At 43.3% G+C, this 23,775-nt stretch overlaps 3 protein-coding genes and 1 long non-coding RNA gene across 7 annotated transcripts; 3 read left to right on the top strand and 1 right to left on the bottom strand.

Moving 5' to 3' along the window:
* Positions 1-999: 999 nt before the first annotated feature.
* On the top strand, positions 1,000-5,097 carry LOC100824315 (calmodulin-binding protein 60 C). 2 transcript variants are annotated; one of them, XM_024463516.1, is made up of 13 exons: positions 1,000-1,414; positions 1,517-1,565; positions 1,841-1,878; positions 1,985-2,033; positions 2,133-2,182; positions 2,361-2,857; positions 2,970-3,133; positions 3,237-3,440; positions 3,511-3,664; positions 3,749-3,874; positions 3,970-4,070; positions 4,145-4,316; positions 4,404-5,097. In XM_024463516.1, the coding sequence occupies exons 1-13, from the start codon at positions 1,239-1,241 to the stop codon at positions 4,904-4,906; spliced, it is 2,283 nt and encodes a 760-aa protein (XP_024319284.1). In that variant the 5' UTR covers positions 1,000-1,238; the 3' UTR covers positions 4,907-5,097. The 2 variants fall into 2 exon arrangements, with proteins under 2 accessions (XP_024319284.1, XP_010237172.1); XM_010238870.3 differs by having other exon boundaries at positions 1,001-1,414; positions 4,283-4,316.
* A 56-nt stretch (positions 5,098-5,153) lies between these two features.
* LOC100823696 (CTP synthase) lies at positions 5,154-13,020 on the bottom strand. The gene is made up of 23 exons (XM_003575382.4): positions 12,697-13,020; positions 11,505-11,584; positions 11,329-11,415; positions 11,207-11,257; positions 11,006-11,123; positions 10,869-10,925; positions 9,846-9,910; positions 9,626-9,709; positions 9,247-9,297; positions 9,097-9,159; positions 8,944-8,990; positions 8,539-8,608; positions 8,396-8,458; positions 7,967-8,056; positions 7,012-7,050; positions 6,766-6,915; positions 6,614-6,691; positions 6,447-6,532; positions 6,130-6,178; positions 5,948-6,028; positions 5,773-5,866; positions 5,499-5,591; positions 5,154-5,402 (listed from the first exon to the last, which is right to left on the bottom strand). The coding sequence occupies exons 1-22, from the start codon at positions 12,851-12,853 to the stop codon at positions 5,515-5,517; spliced, it is 1,737 nt and encodes a 578-aa protein (XP_003575430.1). The 5' UTR covers positions 12,854-13,020; the 3' UTR covers positions 5,154-5,402; positions 5,499-5,514.
* On the top strand, positions 5,944-6,562 carry LOC112272500. Its single transcript, XR_002966404.1, has 2 exons — positions 5,944-6,073; positions 6,202-6,562. It is a non-coding gene; the product is annotated as an uncharacterized LOC112272500 (long non-coding RNA).
* A 6,731-nt stretch (positions 13,021-19,751) lies between the features above and the next one.
* On the top strand, positions 19,752-22,905 carry LOC100824005 (protein AF-17). Of its 3 annotated transcripts, none has more exons than XM_024462841.1 (3): positions 19,752-21,712; positions 21,817-22,094; positions 22,541-22,905. In XM_024462841.1, the coding sequence occupies exon 1, from the start codon at positions 19,820-19,822 to the stop codon at positions 20,768-20,770; it is 951 nt and encodes a 316-aa protein (XP_024318609.1). In that variant the 5' UTR covers positions 19,752-19,819; the 3' UTR covers positions 20,771-21,712; positions 21,817-22,094; positions 22,541-22,905. The 3 variants fall into 3 exon arrangements, with proteins under 3 accessions (XP_024318609.1, XP_024318610.1, XP_003575431.1); XM_024462842.1 differs by having other exon boundaries at positions 21,814-22,094; positions 22,673-22,905; XM_003575383.4 differs by having other exon boundaries at positions 21,814-22,094.
* The last annotated feature ends 870 nt before the right edge of the window (positions 22,906-23,775 follow it).

Here is a 23,775-nt window from a genome sequence, read left to right as displayed (position 1 = left end):
GGAAGGGAAGATAAATTAAGATTGGACGAAAACCACGCGGTTTCCTGAAGGCAGTCGTTGTTGTAACCATGGAGCTGGAGCAGATCGATTGGCCATGATGCATGTCAAAACTCAAAAGAGACAAATATAGTGACGCGCACTTTTGTGCTTCAGGTTGGGAGGTGGTTAGCTCATGTGATCTTTCTATGAAAATGGCGTGCTTTCTCTGTGAAGATTTCCACGCGCTGTTCGAAGGAGAGAATAAGCTCGCAGGTGGGACCAACTAGAAAACACTAGTATGAGATTTTTTAATTTAGTACAAAAAATTCCTTCCTACCAAACAACCATTTTAGAATTTCTAGTGTTTTTCAATTTGGAGTGGATAATACCCTAGAAAACACAAAAAATAAACTCTAGTACCAAACAAGACCTTACAGTTTTTCTCACCTATATGCCAACTCATTATCCTCGCATGCACAACAAAAATTAAAGAAAAGCCAATGAAGCATTATTCCACCAATTTGATGGATATTTAGTTAAAATTGACATACATTTTGAGAGAAACTTTTTATTACAAATTCAAATTTTGCGTTCCAAATTCAAAATGCACATAATTTTTCAAAAAAAAAATCAAACCCATGCCAATCTTTATGGAACGGAGGTAGTACATAATTCGTTGACTACTCGGGCAAAATTTCGGCTCAATTGACATACCGTTTGAGAGAAGCTTTGTTTAAGTTTCAAGTCCAAAATTCGGGTTGGAAATTCAAAATGCACATAAAATTTCTAAAACATCCGAGTAAATCATACATAATTTATTGACTAACATTTTGAAGTTCTGACTAAATTAGACAAACGATTTGACACTAAAATAACGACAAGAATTTAGGATCGGACAAGTATTCAAACAGAATCAGAGAATCTCTAACAAATCTTGCATTTATTTTCCTGTCCATCTTATGCCACGCGGAGAGAGAGTGGGTGTACGAAACAAGATGGATCCCTTGCGCTTTCCGCCGCCCACACGGTTGGATGCCGTGGCGAGAGCGACGGAGGCCAGTGAAGTTCATCCGACTTGGAGTTGCTCCGTCAGTCCTCGTCAAGCTCTCACCTACCAAATCCTATAAATTGAGACGAGCGGCCGCCCGAAGCCAGTACCGCACTGCACGATTCCTTGCTCATATCCAGGAAACCTTCCTCTTGTTTGTTGTTCTGCGAGGAGAGAAACCCAGGGAGGGGAAAGGCCAAGGGGGCGGGTGATGGCGCCGAAGAGAGAGCTGGTCCTGGCGGCCTGCGCCGGCCGGGAGGCGGCGAAGCGCCTGCGCGTTGGGGTCCAAGGAACTCCCTCCGCCGGCGGCAGCCAGCCGGCGCCGCCGTCGCCCGGGACGCGGCTGCTGCGGCAGACCGTGCTCGTCATGCTCTTTCTTCTGCGGATGTGCGTGCCTCGATCTCTCTCATGTTTGTTCTTAATTGTTTCTTGGGGTGCTCTGTTTCTTGATTCCGTTCTCCTTCTCACGCCTGCGAATTTGTTGCGCAGGAGCGAGAGGATCACGGTGACGGAAAGCATCTCGCAGATTGGTCGCATGGTGAGAGCTCACAGATCAAATCCTTCAAGAATTGCTATACTTCTTTTCTCCCTTCCTCGAATCATTCATTAGATTCTCGTGGGCGTAAAACCTTTTTGTGCATCGTAGGACTGAATTTTCGATTTTATTTTATGTATTCATTTTTATGGAACTTTTCAAGCAGTAATGCACTGGAGACTGGACACTAGGTGTGCAATAAGATTTATCAACTTCATATTTATTTCTTGTATGTATTCATTTTATTTTATTTTACTTATTTATTTGTGCTTGCATAGGTCCAGAAACTTCACAAGGTTCAGAATCTTATCATGAGGTAAGGGTATTTTTCCTGTTGGGTGTTCTAATTTTGTTCCAGAAAGGTAAAAAGTAAAAGGCTCACATCTGCTTCTTTTGGTACTGTCTGCTTTGTTTGGTGTTAGCAAGCTGGACAGTTTACAGTATCAGATGGAGGGTATTAGCCATGAAGTGGTCAGATTCATATTTTCTTCTAAAACAACTTCTTTACATGCTCACGGGTATTTGGTAGTATTTGTTTCTCACAGTGTATTTATCGTGTGAAAATGGCAGAAGAAATTGTCATGCTCGCGCTCCAATCACCATGCTGATCAAGACCAAAGGTAAGGGATCTGTAGTTGCACACCTGGGGCCATAGTTTCTTCCTTTAATTTTGGTCTCATCCTGAAATCTGAATTATCAGTTACTGGCTTGTCAAATTCTCCGCTAAATTCGGAAAATGCCAACTGAATAACACTGCATTCTTGACTTTATCTCAATGCCATGCATGTTTATGTTCAGAAACGAGCCGGGCCTGGACTGTACCACTGCCAGTGGATGGAATGCAAACATCCACCTGCGTTTCCGGAATGACCTGAAGACCCCTATTTACACAGAGAAGAACATAACAGCTGAAGGCGATCAGCCTATCAGGATTGGCATGTTTGAAGGTGACAACATGATCACAGGCGGCCCTCTTTCAAAGGCGAAAATTGAGATCTTGGTTCTCCGAGGCGACTTTCCCGACGATGGCAAGGAGAGATGGACTGAAGAAGAGTTCAATAGCTACATAGCGCAAGGCCGGGATGGGCAAGGGTCTGTGTTGGTGGGTAATTACCGTCTACGGTTGAACAATGGTGAGGCCTTCTTAAAGAATATCCGTTTCAAAGAAGGATCATGCAGGACTCCCAGTAGGAAGTTTGTTGTCGCAGCAAGAATATGCGTGAGCGAAAAGACCAATGTGCGAGTTCATGAAGCTATCATGAAGTCCGTCCCTGTGCTGGATCGTAGGAATGCAGGTACAGATAGGAATTCTGTGATCTGTCAGGTTTCTTGCATAGTCTGTTCTTTGTTGCTATTGGACTCCTGGTTCTGTTTTCTTTTTCTTTTTAAAACCTTTGTTTGCTTCAGCAAATGAGAAGAGGCACCCTCCGAAATTGAGTGATGAAGTGTATCGTCTGGAAGAAATTGCCAACGGTGGAACTTACCACAAGAGGCTTAAGAACAAGCATATCTTCACTGTGGAGGACTTCTTGAAGACTTTGAATAAGGACGCAAACTATCTACGCAAAGAAGTAAAAGAGGAAAACTTACCCTGAAAAAAATCTATCTTCTTCTGCAAATGTTTTATTGTTTTATCATGTTGACTTAATGTCGCTGCGGTTTCTTGATACACAGGTTCTCCTGATAAACAAGCCACACAGCCCTTGGGAGAAAATGGTTAAGCATGCCAGGGAGTGCTGTCTCAAAGACAGGCATGAGCTCAAAGCATATCACAATGAGGGAAACGTGGTGATCTTCTTCAACTGCGTGTATGATCTCATCGGAGCAGAGTTTGCTGGTGATTATATCACACAGAACAATTTTGATTCAGATAGTAAGGTATGTTTTGTACTTCAAATCTGATATTCGATGGTAAGATAAGTTAAAAATATGATTTTTCTTGTCGCAGGCTCTAGCCAATGAGTTGAAAGAGCGTGTGTGTGATAAATTGGACAGCCTCCCGTTTAACTACAAGATGATTGGCGATCTTCCTGTACCAGTAACTTCTAGCACAAATTCTTCTGCTGGTGCATCCATTCTTGCACCAGATGCAGCACTTCAAGGTTAGCTAGATACCCATCGCAAAAAAAAAGCTGGATACATACTGTTTTTTTTTATCCTGACTCTGCTGTTTCAATGAACCACAGCAAGCAAAAGCCAGTGCGATGATAGGAACAACCATGCTAGCAACTCATTCTATCAGAATCCAAACTTCAGCTCCAGTTCATCTATTCATGATTATCAGAACACTGTTGGCGCACATTATTGCCAAGGTAGTTGTTGGTTCTTGCCCCCTCTATGTTTTCTGCATGTCCAGCCTTGTAATTTCACATATTGACTTTGCTATATTCATGTTTGACCTTTTCAGGTGAAGGGATTCCATCACTTTGTCACCAACCCTCAACCTCAGTGGCGCCTTATTGGCAGCAAGATCTGGGACCAATTAATTCGACTTACAGAACAAATGTGGTGAGTTAAAGTTGCAAATTTTTGACTCTTTCAGCTTACATTGGTATCAGGATATCTAGACTGACTGAGTCAAGACCAGTGCTTCCATGCATCACCCATTCAATGGGTGGTACACAGATCTGAAAGCAACTGAATGGTCCCTTGAATCGAAGTGCTATGTCAGAGTACAAATCAGTACATCAACAGCTTATATATGTGTGCTCGTTTCGCAGTGGGATTACGGTACACCGGGCTGCTGCTTCCAAGGTGAGCAATTAAATTCTAAACATACAAAATGCAAATAAAAAAAAAAACTAAACCAACCTGACAGATGACTCACCTTTTGAGGATCAGGTCAAGTGAACAACCATGGCCAGATGCAAGCTCCCTTTGGCGGCATCGCCTTGGAGGCGTCAACTTCTGCTCAACACAACCTTATGCCACACCAATTGCCTCCTTATTTCCAAGGAAACATGCCTGAGCTACGCTGCTCTGAGGATCTGCCAAACCCTGTTGCTGAACCATCATCATGGAGAAACGATGGTATCCCTGAACCATCGCCGTTCAGGGATACCAACCTGACAGATGACTCACCTTTTGAAGGATCAGGTCAAGTGAACAACCATGGCCAGATGCAAGCTCCCTTCAATGGCATCGCGTTCGAGACGTCAACTTCTGCTCAACACAACCTCCTGCCGCAACAATTTCCTCCTTATTTCCAAGGAAACATGCCTGAGCTACATTACTCTGAGGATCTGCCAAACCCTGTTGCCGAACCATCGTCAAGCGACAATGGTATCCCCGAACCAGAGCCTAGCACCCGTGCATTTCAAGGACCAGGGTATGGAAACTTTTAGCAAGCAGCCATACTCTGCAATGCCTTTTGGGTTGTGTAAGTAGTATATGTGATGTTTTACGCAGTGCAGTATAGATTCAGTTACCACTTCATCTATGTATAGGTTTCATGGACAAATGTTTACCCTAGTGCATTATGTGCCCCACTGATGTAAATTGATCCAAAGTTATGTTCTAAATATATTTCCCAACATGCATCATTCTTTCACCACAGTTTCGTGCTGCAGCATAACATGGTAACAGAATGGGGGCATGTCAAATAACTTTGGATATACAAGAAATCAACAGGTGTTTGGCATGTTAGGTTCAGCTAAAAGATCAGAAAGCTAAGTTCAGAGCAGCCAACCAAATATCGAAGCTTAGAGCGGGTAAGATGTATGATGATCAGACTCTCTTAAGAAAACATCTCTCTCAGCTTAGGTACATTTCAGCTACATGACTATATGTGACCCAAATAGCTTCAACAAGCCGATGCTTGCTTGAACTCCACGCCTCTGCCTGGAGCAAATAACACAATAGTTCCACTCTTAAATGAATGTGCATAGGTACACTGCAAAAATAGTTCATGGACAACCACGCTTCATAGCCCAGTACCTGATGGTAAATGACATTACTCTGAAGCTCCAGCACCACCATTGGGGATATTTGTATGTGTTCTCATGCGTTCAGTTGCTGCCAACATTAGACCTGTGTTGCACAGCAAATATAGCAGTTTTATCATAGCGATAAGACCAGAACAGAGGAGGATCATGGTACTGCATTCATAGGAGCACAGTCCACAAAAATTATAGACACAATTTTCTCAGAACATTTCGAAGCTAAACATTTGTAACTTCAGTAGTTGATAAGCATAACAAAAAAATCATACCTGTAAATGGAGGCGAAGGTCTTCGAGGCCTTGACTTGAATTCTGGATGGAATTGAACACCTATGTAAAATGGGTGGTCTTGTAGCTCAACAATCTGATCGTAGGTGAAAGCGAGAAGTTCATGGTTAAACAAAGGGAAACGAGAGAAATATGAAATAGAATATTTGCTTGGTACCTCCATTCTATTTCCACTCTCATCACAACCAACAAACTGAAGGCCTGCATTTTCAAGCTCAGGAACAAAGGCAGGATTGACCTATTTTAAACAGGAAGAGAAAGAATAATCACTCCCTGGCATAAGGTGATAATGGTATAATGGATAACAGGGCAGATTAGTAGCTTCAATTCATGGCTAACCTCATATCTGTGACGATGACGCTCATCGACATGTGGAGGACTTCCATATCTGACATTTACATTTATGTCCAGGTTAGAAGGTGCAATAACAATTGTGATAAGGTGCGAAAGATGGTCAACACAGATGTGCAACATATTTCAACAGGAAAAGTGCTGTGGTGAAAATAAGAAAATTTCAAGTGAGTGTTTAAGAAAAGCTCCTAAAAGCAAGCAGTCGAAGAGAGTGAGTTTCATGGTGGTGGCAGAGACCAGGGATCAATGGTCCAAACAAAGAACTCGTATCTCCAAACAGCATATGTTAAGTGTTAAATCCTTACAATTTTGATGTAAGACAATCTTCTTTGCGAAAGAATGTCCTCCGGCAACCCAACCTCATGGTGTTTCCCATATGTGTTTTCGAAACCTGGCCAGTTAATTATCAAAGCTTGCATTAGATCGAATGTCCTTGTTTTGCACATGAGTACATAACTGCATACAGAAGTACCTCAGGCATGTACATGACAACTCGATCTGGTGTGTCCGTGTTGAACTCTTCACTGTCTGCATCTCCTAGGCCCAAAACCTACAACAGCATCTCAAAACACTGAGTTCATAAAGATAGGTTTATCATTGAGTAACAGAAGGGAGCATACTCACATGTCTGGACATCTCAATCACCGATATCTGCATTCCCAAGCAAATGCCAAGGTATGGAACTTTATTCTCACGAGCATATTTTGCAGCCAATATCATCCCAGATATTCCACGGTCCCCAAAACCTCCAGGTATCAAAATGCATGAGGAACCCTGAAATTTTGAGCATTTATATGTATTTTTAATCGACTTTAGAAGACTCGGATTACATAACCATAACAGGAAAATAAGACTGCCAGAGATACGTACCTTAAGAGTTTCCCAGGCTTTAGAATGTGCATCAGGTGCCTGTACAAAAATGATGTCACGATGAAGAACCAAGCTTACACAAACAACACAAAGGGCAGGGACAAACATCACAAAATTGCTACATCGACTACTCATATTGACGCAGTACAAATGTTGTAACTGCAAATAGAATAACTTGTAAGGCAAGCACTTCCGGGTTCCGGCTAGTTGCTTAGTACGGACACAATAATGTCTATAGCACTGAGATGCTTCTCGGCACCAAATTAAAGCAGATCACTGGTTGAATTGGAGGGAACAACTAATAATCCCCATGCCAATCGCTTCAACATTGACCGAACCCTCTGAGGTTCTTCCTTTCACATGAAGGGAAGGGCCAACCTCCTGGCTCACATTCCCTCTGGAAGGAAGATAAGTGGAGGCTTTACTTACTCCTGAAAGACTTCCAGACGAGATAAGGTGTCAACACCTCCGGAAGCAGGAGTAAACCTCCGAGGTTCACCCATACAGCCCAACAGAAAACCAACACAACCATGGCCAACTGCTAAGTAGGTCCCATGGGACACTGCAGACCATCTCCCTAGTGGAAGTTTCTATGCATGCCTTACTCACCCCATGAATAATGTAATCAGATCATGTAACCCAGATTCTCTTGATCACAACAAGAAAACATAAACTGGTGTCCTCTCAGCCTCTGATGCACTCATGGACAAAGATCGCCTACGACCAGAACCACGTAGCACACAGGCAGAAGTAGGGTGACTTCCCTAGTTCCCTTGCACCCAAACTTGTGTGAACTCTGTGTCATGTTTACATGGGCACCAACACCTCAATGGCCAATGTCTACTTTTCACTCGCATCTTAAGTTCCAAACTTACAACAGATTGACAGGTGCTACAATGATTACTGCACCTAACCGATCTTAAGAACAAAAAATTGTTAGTGGGCAGCGGCTTACAGTCGCTGCAGTTGCATCTTCAAGATCTGAAGCTGCAACCCATTGAATAGAAGGTTTCAGTGAACACGCAACACTGGCATGTAGGAGTGCCTGGAACAAAATGAGACATGCATACATTAATCTAAAGAATGTTTACATACATAATAAATAATTCCAATTATCATTGGTACTGCACAGAAATTTGAATGTGAAAGTTCAAAAACCTCAGTTGCCAAAGTGTGTAACTACCAGGAGTTGAATATTTTTACAGTACGCACCAATGGAGAAAACTCTGACTGCCTAATTACTACGCAGTAAGCACAAGCACAAATCCTAGTTGCTGAACTATTAACCATTGGCAAACTTAATTGAATAGCACAAGAAGTATGAGAAGTCATGTATGTAACTAGAAGACTCTTTTGTATACTTAGAAATTGATGCTTGGCCTACCTTCACCACTGATAAGTAAGAATCTGTCAGATTCGTGTACTTCCCAACCAAAGCAATTTTAACCTGCATGCCATCGATATTGATTCAAATTTACTCAGCACCAATGAATAAATCAAGAGTCAGGAGCTGTATATAATACTAACAGAGTTGCTGAGATTATCATAAGATTCAGCCATCTGCGTCCAATCTAGTAATTCAGGGGGTCCCGCAGACCTATAAAACAAAAACATAATTGCTTTAAGATAATCATTGTGTCATGTATGAAAGTGGTAATGCCACAAAAGGAAAAAAAAAACTGTTGACGTCCTCATGTCAACTCGCAAATTGCACATCAATCATGAATGAACAAAGCCATTTTTTAAATTAACTAAAAGGGCATCAAATATATCCAGAAATACAAAGTGTACAATAATCACAATGAAATATCACAGCACACTTTTCTCAAATGTATGAGTAATCAGATAATTATAAAACTTCATCTGTGCAAACTAAAGCATATTTTCCCCAAACATTCATAAGCATTGATTTTCAATAACCATATAACTCACCTGGCAAGGTTTAGTTGTTTAATTATAGCCTCATGAGCCTTTTGGTTCTGGAAAACAGCACATGTCAAAATCTTGTACCACATCAATGACTAAATGCAATTCATACAAATTCAACAGCAAAGGCTATGCTTTTAGCTAAAGACTTAAACTCACTCTGAGAATAAGGGGAACATGCCATATGTTTGGAACATCGTGGATGTTAAGTATATTCTCAACCTACAAGAAACAAGAGTGAATGTAAAATGAAATATAATGTGAATAAATGGATTATTATTTTTACAATTTATTATCATGAAAGCATACCGGTACATGACAAAATTGTGAGAGCTTCTCCTTTACGGATCCTATTAATGGCTGAAAGTTCACGTACACATAGCTCAGATTGCAGGTAACAAGTAAATCCACCACAGACGAATTTTTTTTTTGCAAAGAACTACATCACTAAAAACATAGAAGTCATGAGGTATATGGGATAAGCCAAGACAGATTAGAATGGATGCTGGAAAAGGACTTATTATGAAAGAAAAAAGAATGTGCACATTCAACATCAAACATGCTATGACCAGTGTCTTGAAATAGGAAAGCATCTTTATCTTAGAGAATGACCTTGGCAAAATTATCAGTGAGAGTCAACGCAAGGGAAGACATATCATAAAGCATCTATTATTATTCTTCACATTACCTGTGCTGATCGGCATGCTAGAAGATCAGGAGTCAGACCCAAGGCCCTTAATTCTCGTACACTGTGTTGTGTTGGCTTTGTTTTCTACAAAAAGGAAATAAGAATGGCAGGGTTCAATGTTTGTGATTATCTGCCCTGACACAGGTGGATGTACAAAAATCCAAAGTCAAAGCAAGGTTATTAGCAGAATTCATCATTGAAGAAAGGGAGAATTCTTTACTTGCTCACCAACTACACCCAATACTGGAACAAGGCTCACATGTATGAGGCAGAAATTGTCCTTACCTAGAAATATATAAGAACGATGAGCATCATGTACAAGTATGACCACCAACAAGCACAAACTCCATTTAATAAAAGGAACTGATATGTTGACTAAACTTGATACAATATCGATGATAGCATGTGAATAATATGGCCTGAGTTAGACCAGAGGTGTAGCTGTGATTGCTGTGATTCTTCGCGCCGCCGTGATGACCTTGATCAACTGGTCAAGAGCCATGAGGCACACGAGGCATGATAGGCTGCGTAGTAAAATAATAGACTGGGAAATAGAGATGGCTGCTTGCATGCCCTTTATTATTAAATCAAATTACAATCAGGGGTAGAATCCCAATACTCATTTTGTTCCTAATGCAAATTCCTTAATCTAATATTTCCTAATTCAAACTCTACTTTACTTTAGTTATCTTCAATCCTCTAGAGACCTATAGTACCGGAAAAGGAAACAAACTAATCCTACCCTTTGCTGGCCATAAGTCCAGCCCCACATGACTGTGAATGTCCCCTTCAGCACAAAAGAGGAAGGCGGTGCAGACCAAATGACTAAAACTCGAGTCTTAGGGGAAGAAACCTGAAGGCATTGCTTTTTAGGTCGAGAAAAGGCCCTGGATGCTGGGTCTACCCAATGTGGTGGCACAATTGGCGACCAGACACGTGTGGGCAACAATCTCAGCGAAGGGCCTTTATTTTGTGAGAACCAGGGTTCGAGCCCTGGTTGGCTGGTTGGCAGCCCCACATGCAGGGGGTTCTTCCCACCATGTTATCAGCACGTTCCTATGCAGACCAAATTACTGTATATCATCTATGGTTCAATTATTGCCAGAGAATTAATAGAGAAGAGATACAAATGTGGAATGATACGAAAGACACAGAAGGCAGATGCCTAGAAAAGAAAACTGACACATTTCTCAGCAACCATGGATATGGGAACAGAAATTGCAACCAGAAAATCCAACTGTACCAAGAGAAAATGACAACTGGCGTAGAGCTTCAATGAATGGCATTGATTCAATATCACCTGAAACATGAACAAAATCAATTATCTTCTATAATAGTAATAACCAAAGTATCATACCATAAGATGTCAAGAAACCCTACCGACAGTGCCTCCCAATTCAATAACACAAACATCAGCTGGACAAGTCTGCCCATCCACAGGAACAGAGGACACTGATTGTATCCAGTGTTTTATTTCATCAGTTACATGAGGAACAACCTGAAAAAATTATAATTGTAAGAGTTCCATAATAGGAATTCCATGCATATATGAGCATAGCAATGAAAACTACAGGAAATTACCTGGACAGTCTTTCCAAGATAGTCACCCTTTCTCTCCTTCTCAATGACAGACTGAAAAAAGGCATCGAATGTTTACAAGCTAAAGTGACAACCAGAAAGCATTCTCCAAGAGGGATGCTAACCTGATATATCTTTCCAGTCGTAATGTTATTTTCTCTCGTCAGAGTAACATCCAAGAAACGTTCATAATTCCCTAAATCCAAGTCCACCTATAAATTTCAAGCATCAGGCATAACAGAGCACCAAGACTGCATAGTGTAACATTACAGTTTATCTTTAAACACCCAAGAGGCCATACCTCTCCACCATCATCAAGCACAAACACCTCACCATGCTCAAAGGGAGACATAGTACCAGCATCAGTGTTTAAGTATGGATCTACAAAACCAGGAAACAGACAATGTTAAGACATTCGCTCATATCTCCTGCATTCTGCAACAAGGCAGTTGATGGAATAAACGCCTTGGGCGGTGGTTCCAAAAAAAGACAATGTTAAGACTAGTGAGCAGTGATAGGTCCAAGCTGAGGCACCTCTGGATTATCTGAACTTTGCACATTGAAACAGCATAAATCGTAAAATTAATGGGGATAATTAACATGCCCTTATCCACACAAGAACCTTCCCAAGTAAATCAGAAAAGTGCACTTGGAAGCAGACAACATTAACCACAGTGTAGCAAATCCTATCAAATCTAGCATGCACCATCTTGATTATAATAAAACATCACCTAACATCACATGCTATCCATAATGATTCGACACGGCATCCTCATTTGGACTAAGAGATGGCCTAAACCCCAAAAGGTGCTACCTTTCAAACAACTAAAAGTTACAACAAGGTAGTATTAGTGAGATGACACGCCTTCGGAAAATTTTACTCCCTCCGTCCTGAAAATTTATACAAATCCACGTCACCTATTTCCGGACGGAGGGAGTAGATCAGTTAGACGATTCCTCCTCCATGTGGCTTCATGAGCTAACGATTCTAAAAGAATTATGGCATCCTTTTTCGACACCAAACAACCATGACAAGTAGGCATCGATGATCACCACCTTGGAGGCTTGATCAATAAACGGAACTGCCAAAAGGAGCCAATGGCAAAGCAGAAATCAACAAACCGGCGACACTCAGATTAACGAAGTGAATAAAGTTATCATCATGTGAAAGGCTACAGCTCAATCTATTACGCGACGAAAGGCACACAAATGTGGCATCTTTCAACCGATGCATTCGACCAAGAACACGGCGAAGAACGAGATTATCTAAGGTTTTGGGGAACACAGATGCCCAAAATCGAAAGCTTGAAGCTCGAAGGGATAAGTCTGACTAGTGGACGAGGAGAGACCTGCGCACTGACGCCAATTTCTAGGCGCTAATCGCAGAGAAGAACCCCCCAAACCTGAATCGCGCGCGCGACGGCGCCGGCTACACCCAGAACGGAACATGGAGGGGGGGAGTTGGGAGAGAGGAAGAGGGGGGAACCGCGGACCGATCTTGATGCAGGTGACGCGGAGGCCGCAGGACTTGAGCACGACGCCGACGCTGCTGGCGGTGACGCCCTTGCCGAGGCCGCTGACGACGCCGCCGGTGATCAGCACGTACTTGGTCGGCGCCCGCGTCTCCTCCTCCTCCGGCGGCGAGGCCATGGTCGGACGCAAAGGAGAGAGCGCGGCCGCGGCGGGAGGAATGTGGGGCTCGGCTGAGTGAGTGAGGCGAGGGGAGGGGAGGCGGAGAAGGGAAGACGCCGAGCGATTCCCTTTCCTTTGGGTGGCAACTGGCAGTGTCTCGCTGCTGTTGCGCCTTTCTGTGTCTTTCTTCGTGAGGCTGACTGAATGTGCAGTGCTGGCGAGGCCTACGTGTGCTGTGCTCTCTGTAGGAAGATTCCTTTGTGTGATCTGGATCTGAAATATCCTCCTCACAAAATGGGAGCGCTGCTCTGCTCGAACAATCCTGTGTTATTTAACCATAACTTGTCAAATTTAAATGATGGGTTCGGTTAAAATCATAATAGTCTTATGCTCTTTAAATGAACCTGAAGTGCATGTGGTTTGTTACTTCCTCCATTCAATATTAACTGATTCAAATTTGTCTAAATATGAACGTATCTATATATTAAAATACGTTTAGATACACGTAATATTTTGACACTTAATATGGGACGGAAGGAGTACAGTTCTGTTAAAATTGTGAAATAGGCGATGATGATCCTTAAATGTTCTTTAGTACTCCCTCCGTCCTATATTAAGTGTCTCAAATTTTCTCAAACATTGATATACCTATAACTAAAAAACGTCTAAATACATATAATATTTTGACACTTAACATGAGACGGAAGGAGGTAGTAGCCACCCGAAATCGGAATTGCTTCGCAAACGACGTTTCAAGTCTGATAGTCGTACAATGTGTGATGTATGCGCGGTAGCCGTCAACCAACCAGACAAAGACGGGATCGCTGCCACCAAAGATGAGGACGGCGTGGGTGCGGCGGCGGCCAAAGGTGGCGACGACATGGTTGCGGCAACAACCAAAAAGGAGGACGAAGCTCCACGGTGCTGCGGAGAACCACAAGTACGAACAGCAGTGGCAGCAATCAAGTGACAGGTCAAACGCACAAGGAAGAAGACGGCGACGTACGGTGCTGGCAGATTGGACTTGGGCAAGGTTGGTCTTGGGCTTGACGGTTCAGTTTGGTCCTAGACTTCGATTTTGGGTAAGCAAAGAGAGAAGGATCTGGGCCGAATCTGAACTACATTGCTCGCATCCACGTAGCATCGTATAGGCGTCAAACGAAAATCATCGTACGTATAGCATGGCCACCCAAAATTCACATCTTACCGGGAATATCAGATAACTAACTGTATTTGATCTATATTCAAGTCAAGGAAAGGGGATGGTATTGCAAGATGTGCACCTCATGAGGAGGTCGGTCACCATCAATGAAGGTGCGTAAGTCCAACACATCGTCGATGGCAACATCCTAAAAAAGTGAAGCAACATGAGAAGAAGCAAAACCTCGGCAAAAGCCGTCAAGGTAGTCTATTCGACAAGCCGGATTTCAAGCCTTCATTCAGCATAGATCCACACTCTCACTAGAGCGGTTGGCTTATGATGGCGAGCAAAAATGGCAGGATGGATGATAGGTAAAGGTTCAGAAAGAATCCATCTATCAAGCCGAAAGAAGGTATAACTGTTAGAGTAGACAATACATTTAGCGAGGGACCTAAGTAAATCAATATGTTGTATGATGATCTTGGCAATGTATGAAAGTGATGGCCCGATGGGGAAAAAATGTGACGGCAATTGGGATAGAAGCCATTGCTTCCATAGTAGGCTATTGGAGTGTAAAATTTTATGGGCGCACTTAGGTCATGTTTGGCTAGGTTTTCTGACTCTTGGCTTATAAGACACACAAGCACATATGTAGACGTTTTTGGCTTTAAATTTTGCTGATACCATCATCTAACAATATGAAGCCAAAACCAAAAACACATAAATAGGTGATTTATGTTCTTTACAAATTCTCTAGTAAATTGACGCTATTCACCACTCTCTCTTTTTTTTGTAGAAGATGAATCATCTACTGCATTGCAATAGAGGCGAATGTTTTTCGGCTTCGTTTTTTGTTTTGTTTTGACACCCTTGATTGTTCATGTATTCTACAGTGGGGAAATAAAGAAGGGTCAGGCCGGCCACGCGAATATTTTGCTGCTCTAGCCCCCTCGTGATCGCAATTGTCAAAATTAGCCCCTTCCCAAACCAATTGACAAAACTAGCCTAGCGGAATGTCCTGCAACTGGCACGTACTGTTTCCGCCAACTGTGTTGGTGGGAAGTCCATATTACCATTCGGAAAGAGACCGTCAGCGGAAAGCGAGAAGCCGATCAAAATCTTAGCGAAGCAATCAACTTCTGCAACGTCTCATCCCATGCGAGCGGCGGCTCAAGGCATCGGCTTTCGGCACGAAGCTCGGTGTTGAGCGCACCGCAGGCGGCCGGCGAGGGCGTCGAGGTGTGAGCGAACACGAGCAGACTCGATCTCCTTCGGGGACGCCGACGGCGGTCATGGCCATGCGTCCTCCATGGACGCCGGAAGAGGGCGCTCAGTGTTCGTCATGGACGATGGAGCTCGTCGGTCCGTGGATCGCGGCTGTGCAGCCGCTGCGGACGCTGGAGGCCGGAGTTCGCCGGTCTGGATCATCATGTTGCTGCAGGTGCAAGCAACGACGCGATTACATTTTTTTGGTCTGCCTTTTGCAGATCAGCAGCAGAGGACGAGGAGCACGCGGGAGGAAGAAGCCTCACATCATGATTAGTTTGCGGCAGTTACGTTGTGGGGTACTCAATTCCTGATTAACCTTCTGCCCTCCTAGTTGGCGTGAAGCTCTTTCCGCCGTCATCGGAACTTCCCGCCAGCCTACTTTTGGCATTCAGTTCTTCAGGTGGCTAATCTTGTCAATTGCGCTCACGAGGGGGCTAAAGCAGCAAAAAAATCCAGTCCCTCACTGGGCAACCATCATCAAATCGGCCGGACAGGACGCGCGGAAGATTTGGCCGTGCGATCGTGCACGGACGGCTGTCGGCCTACGCAGTAAGGTGCTTTGGTTGGTTGGCCGCGTCTCTAGCCGGCCCGTCCAGGATTGGTACTGTCGCTGAGCGATGGTGTTGGTAACACCACGCCTCATGATGTATGTGTTTAGCTAGGCATACGAAAATACATGCTGACTTTTCGGTGTCGCCTAGCTACTGGCACTGGACATGTTCCGTGTTGAAAATGTACGTGCGCATAAATGCACGAATGCACGGTGCATTCAAGTATTGTCAAAATTAAGACATTTTTTATTGAACGGACGAATACATGTTTTTGCATTTTCGTCTGTTGTCATGAAATTTATTACAAGTGGACAAGAAACATGCATGAGTATTCTAAGGCAGGCTCGCCACTCGGTTACGAAATTGTGACGTGCTTAATTTATTTTATAACACTTAAATTTACTTTAGATACAGGATTCTCGAAAAGAGGAACAATACAAAAAAATTATGAAAAAAATGCTTATCCAAACTTATAAAAATAGAAAAAGGAAAAACAAAACAAAACAAGTGAGCCCCAACAAGAATACCAAAAACAACTTAACATCAAAACTAAAGAGACAAACTTTTGACATGACCAAAGTATTACTCACGGGGTGAATTTAGGCACAAAGCAAAAATACACACAAATACCATATATATACGCTTCCACACGTGGCCACCTCCAAGCCATCCATTTTCGTATGCCTAGCTAAACACGTACTATCTCGAAGGTTCAATCTTTTCTTCACAAGTACTCCGTACGTATATATTAGCAATAATATGGTCCATAGAATTTACATGCATGCATGGACGACCTTGGAGATAATATGTGCATGCATGAAAAACGCCCGTTCGAATTCTTCGATCGGTCTATACGTACGTACATGTACACGTACGAGACGAGCATACGTACGTAGGCACGAATGAACCTGCCGTGTAATTCCGACCACACGATCGAGTCGGCAGAATGTTTCCTACCTAACCTTTGCTAGTCTCGTGAAAGAGACACGTACATATAATTGACACTTCAATTATATGTCTGTTTCCTCCTACATACGCACGCGCGTCATGCATACGGCGCCATAAGAATGCATGGCCTGTTCCATTGTCTGAATGCATGGCAGCTAATTAATTTTTGCTCTGATCGAATTAATGGATTTCATGTGTGTATACGGCGTAGTACGTAATCGGTCGATGCCTTGTTGAATTAATCGTTGTTGTGCGTATACGTGCATGAAATGAGCCTCTCCTAAGCTAGATCGGGCAAACAAAATATCACGCATATATCATGGTAATTTTTTTAGGGAACATCATGGCATTATATTGAGCAGAATGTACCGCGTCCATGATATTCATCCATGGATGCAATGGACAATGGCAAGTTGTGAATAATTCCCCCCTCCGATTCATATTACTTGTCGAAATATTACATGTATTTACACGTTTTTCAAACATAAATACATACTCCCGCCGTCCCAAAATAAATGACGTGGATTTGTATAAGAATCTATACAATTCCGCGTCACTTATTTTGGGACAGAGGAAGTACATGTTTGGACACATTTGAGACAAGTAAAATTGATCTACTAGGTTATTAGGGCAAATTTGCAAAATTAGCTACGTATGTGTTTAATGGACAAGGCTAGTAGCTATCACAAAACTACGTACGTGCATACTACTGAACAAAGGCTCACTTCACATAAGAGTTTACATGTTTAGAGAAAAAAAAGTTATACAAACTATATACACACACATTTATCTAAAGACCCAAATGATAAGGGACCGATTTTTCAGTTCAAAATAAAATAAAACAAGGGACCGATTTTCACGTGCATGGCATGCGTAACTCACAATTAAAGTCCTTCAATCGATCTGATGCTTCGATAGCAAGGTGATGAATCATGGATGAACATATTAATAATACATGGAAAAACGTCGACCCTTCGTTCTCTTAATGACGCAATAATTAATAACCACTGATGACACGGAATGTTCTCTTAATGTTCATCAGTGAATAAGCGCCTTCCCCACGACAGAATGTTTCGAAGCTTTTTCTATTCTTGGCATGGAATGTTCGATCGTGTAGCCTAAGCTAACCAACTGAAAGAGACGTCGCAAAAATACATATCCATCGGACTCGCGTATGCAGAGTTGCAGACGTAGAATCTATCGATAGATCGTCGAACGTACTCCTACGTAGTCATGCACGCACGTGGCAGCACGGGTGTCATCTTCTCTTTCGCGCCAACTTTGCTTAATTTAATCCATGCATATATGCGTGTTAATGTAATTAATCAAGTACAGTTAAATTGTTTATCGGTTGGGAGGTGTGGTGTTAATGCCAATTCATAGCTGCGTGCATGAATTAAGCCTTTGGGACCAAAGAACGTTTCTCTCGCATGACATGGCGGAATCATGTCTATGACGACCATGTTTTTCATGGGCAAACGAATTATCAAGGGGTCAAGATGGTTATAGATCTGCAGATGCCTCAATTAATAGGCTTGAGGCGTGCCTCATTTAAATATTTATTTTTTGGCGGGAAAACAGCTAGAGAAAATGGTTCTTGATGGGCTACATATTGCGGCACATATTGTTGTACCGAACTGTTGATACCTAATACTCTCACCGATTTTAAATTCTTGTCGCTGTTTAGTGAACTAAAACAACGATAACAATTTAGGATCGGAGCTAAAACAACGACAAGAATTTAGAATCGGAGAGAGTATTAGATTAATTTGTAGTGAATTCCACTTTTCTTTTACCCAATGTTCCTTCTTTTGTGACAATGTTTACTGTATAAAAATAGTTTGTTCCGTCATACAATTAGTTTCTTTTAGGATCGCCATGAAAAATTATACTTCTTTCGATCCATAATAAGTGTCAAAGATTTTCTACAAGATTAGTTCCCGACACTTATTATGGATCCGCGGTAGTAGAAAACAACTTATGAACAAGCGTTAAAAAGTAAGAGAGCAAAAGGATAGAGGCTAAGGGGCTGTTTGGTTGCCACCCTGAGACAAGTTTGTCTGACCTGAGCAAAGCCTGAGTCTAGCCTGAGTCTTGTTTGGTTGTTTACCTAACTCTTTTTCTAGAGCCCACAGGCATGCAATTAGCCTCTGAGCTCAGGCACAAGCGCTTGATTCTGTAATTGTTTGATCTACTTTCTCTCTATCCAATGCATGCACATGTACTATCTTTCTTAATTTCTCAGGCACAGGTTACCAAAGGCCACCAACCAAACACGGTTTCTCAAATCTGCCTGGAGAGGCACACATTAGCAAAATCTCCGGCTAGTTGTAGGTAGAGAATTTTTCTCAGGCACACTGCTCAGGTAGTGAACCAAACAGCCCTTAAGACAGCCGAGCCAAAGCTACATCCTAAAACCCTCGCCTAAGGATATCTCAAGGATTATCGGCAAAAGCTTAAGCATGCCGGTTCCCAAGGAATGTTTGGATTGGTGACAAAAACAATCATGCAATTTTTTTTGTCATGATCAAATAATTGGTCTTTATCTGAATGGTTGTCAATGATAAATTTTTTTAGCCAATTATTGTTTATTTTTCAAAGTTGACAACTCATAGATAAGCAAAACCATGGACAAAATTTTCAGCTAGCTTATTATTCACGCTCTTCAAGGACGAGGAGCGCCGTTTGGACATGCTGCCCGGCCATACCATGGAAAACAAAACACCCTGCTCTTCTAATTTGCAACTTCAGGCATTCTCTGTGGCATACAAATCGAAAAGAAAAAGAAATGATCATTAACAAGAACGATTTCGGAGAGGCTAGTTCTTGTCAACATTTTGTCATTCCTCTCGAAAAAAAAAATAACATTCTGTCACTCCACCGGGTACTAGCAAATAAAAACAAGTTCGCTTTTAAAATGTCCATTAGTACAACCTTCCTCTAATTTTAGCCTTCTCGAGGGGCTAAACGCAAAGCATCCATTAACCAACCTCCTCGATAAAAAGAGCGCCTCCTCACCTCCCCATCTCACCGCCGATCCCCACCACCCGCGCTCGCCGGCACACACACCCAGCAATGTCCGCCGCCGCGGCCGCGGCGGGCACCAGCCGCGCCAGCGGCCACTTCCCCGGCCTCTTTGAAAGCAGCGCGTGCTCCACCCCATTCGTCAGCGCGCCGTCCAGCCCCGCCCGCGACCCGTCGTTCCACATCGCGCCCCCCGCCGCCGGCTGCTACTTCAGCGCCCCGGCCAGCCCCGCGCGCGGCGGCGCCGGCGGGGGAGAAGAAGAAGAGTTCGACTCCGGCTCCGGCTTCGGCTTCGGGTTCGACTTCGCCTCTCGGTTCCCTTCCCCCGCCATGTCCTCCGCGGACGAGCTGTTCCACAACGGCCAGATCCGCCCAATGCGGCTCTCCTCCTTCCTCCTCCGCCCGCAGCAGCCGCTCCCGGCCCCAACCAGAGACCTCACGGAACCGGCGGCGGCGGACGACGAGCGCGGGCGATTCGGGAAGAGCCGGTCCGCGCACCGCAGGGCCCGCTCCCTGTCCCCGTTCCGCGGCCCCCGGAAGGTCTCCCCTGCTCGCGCTGCTCCGGCGGGAGATAAATCCCCAACATCGGCTTCACGCTCGTCTTCCTCATCCTCGAACGCTTCGTCTGCGTCCTCTGCTTCTTCCTCGTCTTCGAGAAGCCACCGCCGGTGGGGGTTCCTGAAGGACCTCATGCACCGCAACCACAAGTCGGACGACGGGCCTCCAGCGCCCTCGCTGCCGCCAATGCCGACGGCGCCGGAGAAGAAGAGCCCGGCCCGTGTGGTGGCGGCGGCGGAGGCGAGGCGGGGGAGGAGGAGGAGGTCGGCGCACGAGCGGCTCTACGAGGCGAGGCGGGCGGAGGCGGAGGACATGCGGCGCCGCACGTTCCTGCCGTACCGGCAGGGGCTCCTCCTCGGCTGCCTTGGGCTCGGCTCCCGCGGCTACGGCGCCATGCACGGCTTCGCCGCCGCCACCGCCGCCACCGCCAGGTCCAGGTCTTGACGCCTTAAACGCCGCCGCCTCCTCATCGACTGTATTAGCTTGATAGCTTCAGTCTCGGTGTTAAGTATAAGTAACTTTATTAATAGTAAGTACTACGTATTTGTATTGTCAAGAAGCCATGAATGAACTGGAAAAAGGAAATGTGACTTTTGTGTATAGAAAAGGGATTATTCGGCTGTTTGATCTCTGTTCTAGTAATAATCTTTGGTGGTGATCCTTGTTGCTCGTCTGGAACCTTCGGTTCAGAGTTTATGGCTGTGACATTATGGTGGAAGTAGATAATAACAGAAATTCACTTCTCTTTGTTTACTACATTTTCAAATATATTATATTTAGGGTATAATTACAATACTTAAAGGGTAATTCTTGGTTAGATCTTGGAGTCTGATCATGTTAGCAGTGAGTAAATAGTACTGAACCAGCTCTTGCATTGCTCAGGGCTTTGCAGTGACTTAAAGATAAATGAGACACATATTGGTGGGCGGGCTTCCCCCAAAACCAGGCTGAAATGACTGAAAACTGAAAGAGCAGTAACAAAATCAACACAGAACTTTGTTGGTGTTAAAGCGCTGTAATAATGCTGCTGTGAACTGCTCCTGCATTGTTTTTTTTTTAACTTTTAACCAAGGGCAGGGACAAGGTGACATGAGATGACAGTTCTTTTTAATCCTGTTGGCTGTTGCTTCCTGGGTTTAGTAACTCCCAAGACATAATCATAACACCAAGGTGGTGGTAATGAATCAAATCAGAACAGTACTACTAAATCCACTGCAATGTTCTTAACTGTTGTTTCTTCCTCTTAACCTTAGTTGGTGATGGACTGATGGTTTTTGTACTTTGCTGGCATCTGGGCTGGATGTCAATGGAAGACTTTTGTGTTGCCAGCCTTCAGCACTCAACTGCAAGAGCCCATTTTTGGCTAGCAAAACCTGAGCAAAGCTGGTAAGAGATAATGATCATCACTGGATACTAGAATTCAAAACACAAACACAGATGCTCTGCACTGCTGAACTGATCTCTTTTCCCCCTACTTGTGATTTTAGCAGAAAAAGGCTGACAAAATAGGGGTTCTGTACTGTTCCTCAGTTCAGTTGACCACTTCATTTATGTCTGAGGGGAACAGTAAACACTCCCCTTGTTTCTGAATACAAGAGATCTGGGAAATGTGGATATGCTTTTGCTTACCCCTTTTCACTGGTCATTTCTGGGGGCGAGAGAATAGGGAGGGAGACATGTCACTGGAAATCTGGAAGCACAGTGTGGATGAGATGAGATGATATGAGATGCAGGATAGGAGGACGAAAGGTGTGCTGAGTGAACTGTGGTAAGTACTGTTGCTTTGCTGGGAAATGGGAGAGATTGCCACTTGGTTGGTTGGTACAATGTGGTACTGTGGCAGCGACGCTTCAATGCAGCACAGAAATATAATACTAGTACAGTAGATTGGGATGTGACAAAGAAGCTGTGAACATCATAACCGACTCCTAATTAATGAAATTAATTCTGTTCATGGTGAGATACATTTTCTAGCATCATTGCTTAAGGATAAGGTTTTAGGTGTTAAGATAAAAAATCGTAGTTCCACAACGAAAGCTAAGCACCCAGTTATCAATTTCAGTTATCTTATGTTCATCAATTTTTAGTCTAGTCTCCTTGGCACGTTGGTATTGCTTAAGTATGTTCTGAAAGAAGGTTAAAGAGATGAATGGAGGAAGAAACCTGGTCTTCCACTTTAACGCATAATATATTGATATATCATATGGTTTCTAGGACCGCGGATGTTCTGATCTCTGAAGAAATTCTCATGAAAAACTAGAAGAGAATTCAGAAGCTGTTGGCTTTGATCTTTGGAGCGCACTTTGACAGAAGAAACATTTCCTTCTCTTTTTTTTGCTTCTTCAGAACCACAGGCAGTGATTATCATGCAAGATGGCCAACCAAATCATGGTACTTGGATGGTTTGTTTTATCACTACGTTGATGACGCCCCTTCAGGGTTTTTACCTGAAGACCGGTGGCCACTTTTGACCGAGAAAAGAAGCCGCCTTCGGTTGCATGCTTTGTATCATGACAGCAACCTTAAAATGCCCAAATTATTCATCACTATATATATAAAAAAGATCCCCACATTGTTCATTTGTCTGGCTCGATCTCAGCCGCCCATTTCTTGTACGGTCTATGCTTGTTTTAGTAATACCACATGATTTTGTTCATGACCTTCTGTTGTTCAAGACTGAAAGAAATGCACCATATGGGACCTAAAATGCATAAAAGAGGAGTCAAGAATTGAGAGCGCCCAAATGTGGCAAGCATGTGACTATATACGAAAAAGGAGTATCTTAATTAGCACCACATCTATCTAATGATCTAAAGAAGATTTGCTTTTGCAATGATAATTATGGAAGTTTGACGGCAGCTAGGAAGGTATTACTACTACTTTTATCTATTGCTTTTGATGAGCCAATGACAGAACATTGCGACTAAAGAACATATGTAATTGCCACTCGACATGGCTGGAGAGCGTCGGCCAAAAGATGCTGGGTACGTTTTGAATTGGTTTGTGCTCTGGTTTATAATATCAAATATTTGGCTAGCCAAAAATTTGGTTGTAATTTTAGTTGTTCGTTAGTTGATTATTGTTAGTAATTAAGAAAAATAAATTAGAGTTGATAAAGAGGCATTGAATTGGTTAGCACCTTTGGGATGAGTGAATTAAACTAGAGTTCACAACTTTCGCCGGATCGATTTCAGTCATCCATAGTATGATTGGAACTTTGAAAGACGCTCCAACCTTTCTTTTTGTAGGGTTATTAGCATAATCGCATGAATTCCTGGCCATTCTGGAAGAAATGCATCATTCCTCTTCTACTGATAATGAATTTGTAGGGACAAAAGAGAGGAACCCAAACGTGGCAAGCGTGGGGTTTAGACGTTAAGTGTTATATAAAACAAAGTGCTCCACGATTAAAAAGTTTGACAAGGGCTACCTGGGATGGTAGCAGTAGC

This window comes from Brachypodium distachyon, chromosome 4 (genome assembly GCF_000005505.3).
Source record: "Brachypodium distachyon strain Bd21 chromosome 4, Brachypodium_distachyon_v3.0, whole genome shotgun sequence".
NCBI lineage: Eukaryota > Viridiplantae > Streptophyta > Magnoliopsida > Poales > Poaceae > Brachypodium > Brachypodium distachyon.
This window is presented reverse-complemented; position numbering and strand designations above follow the sequence as displayed.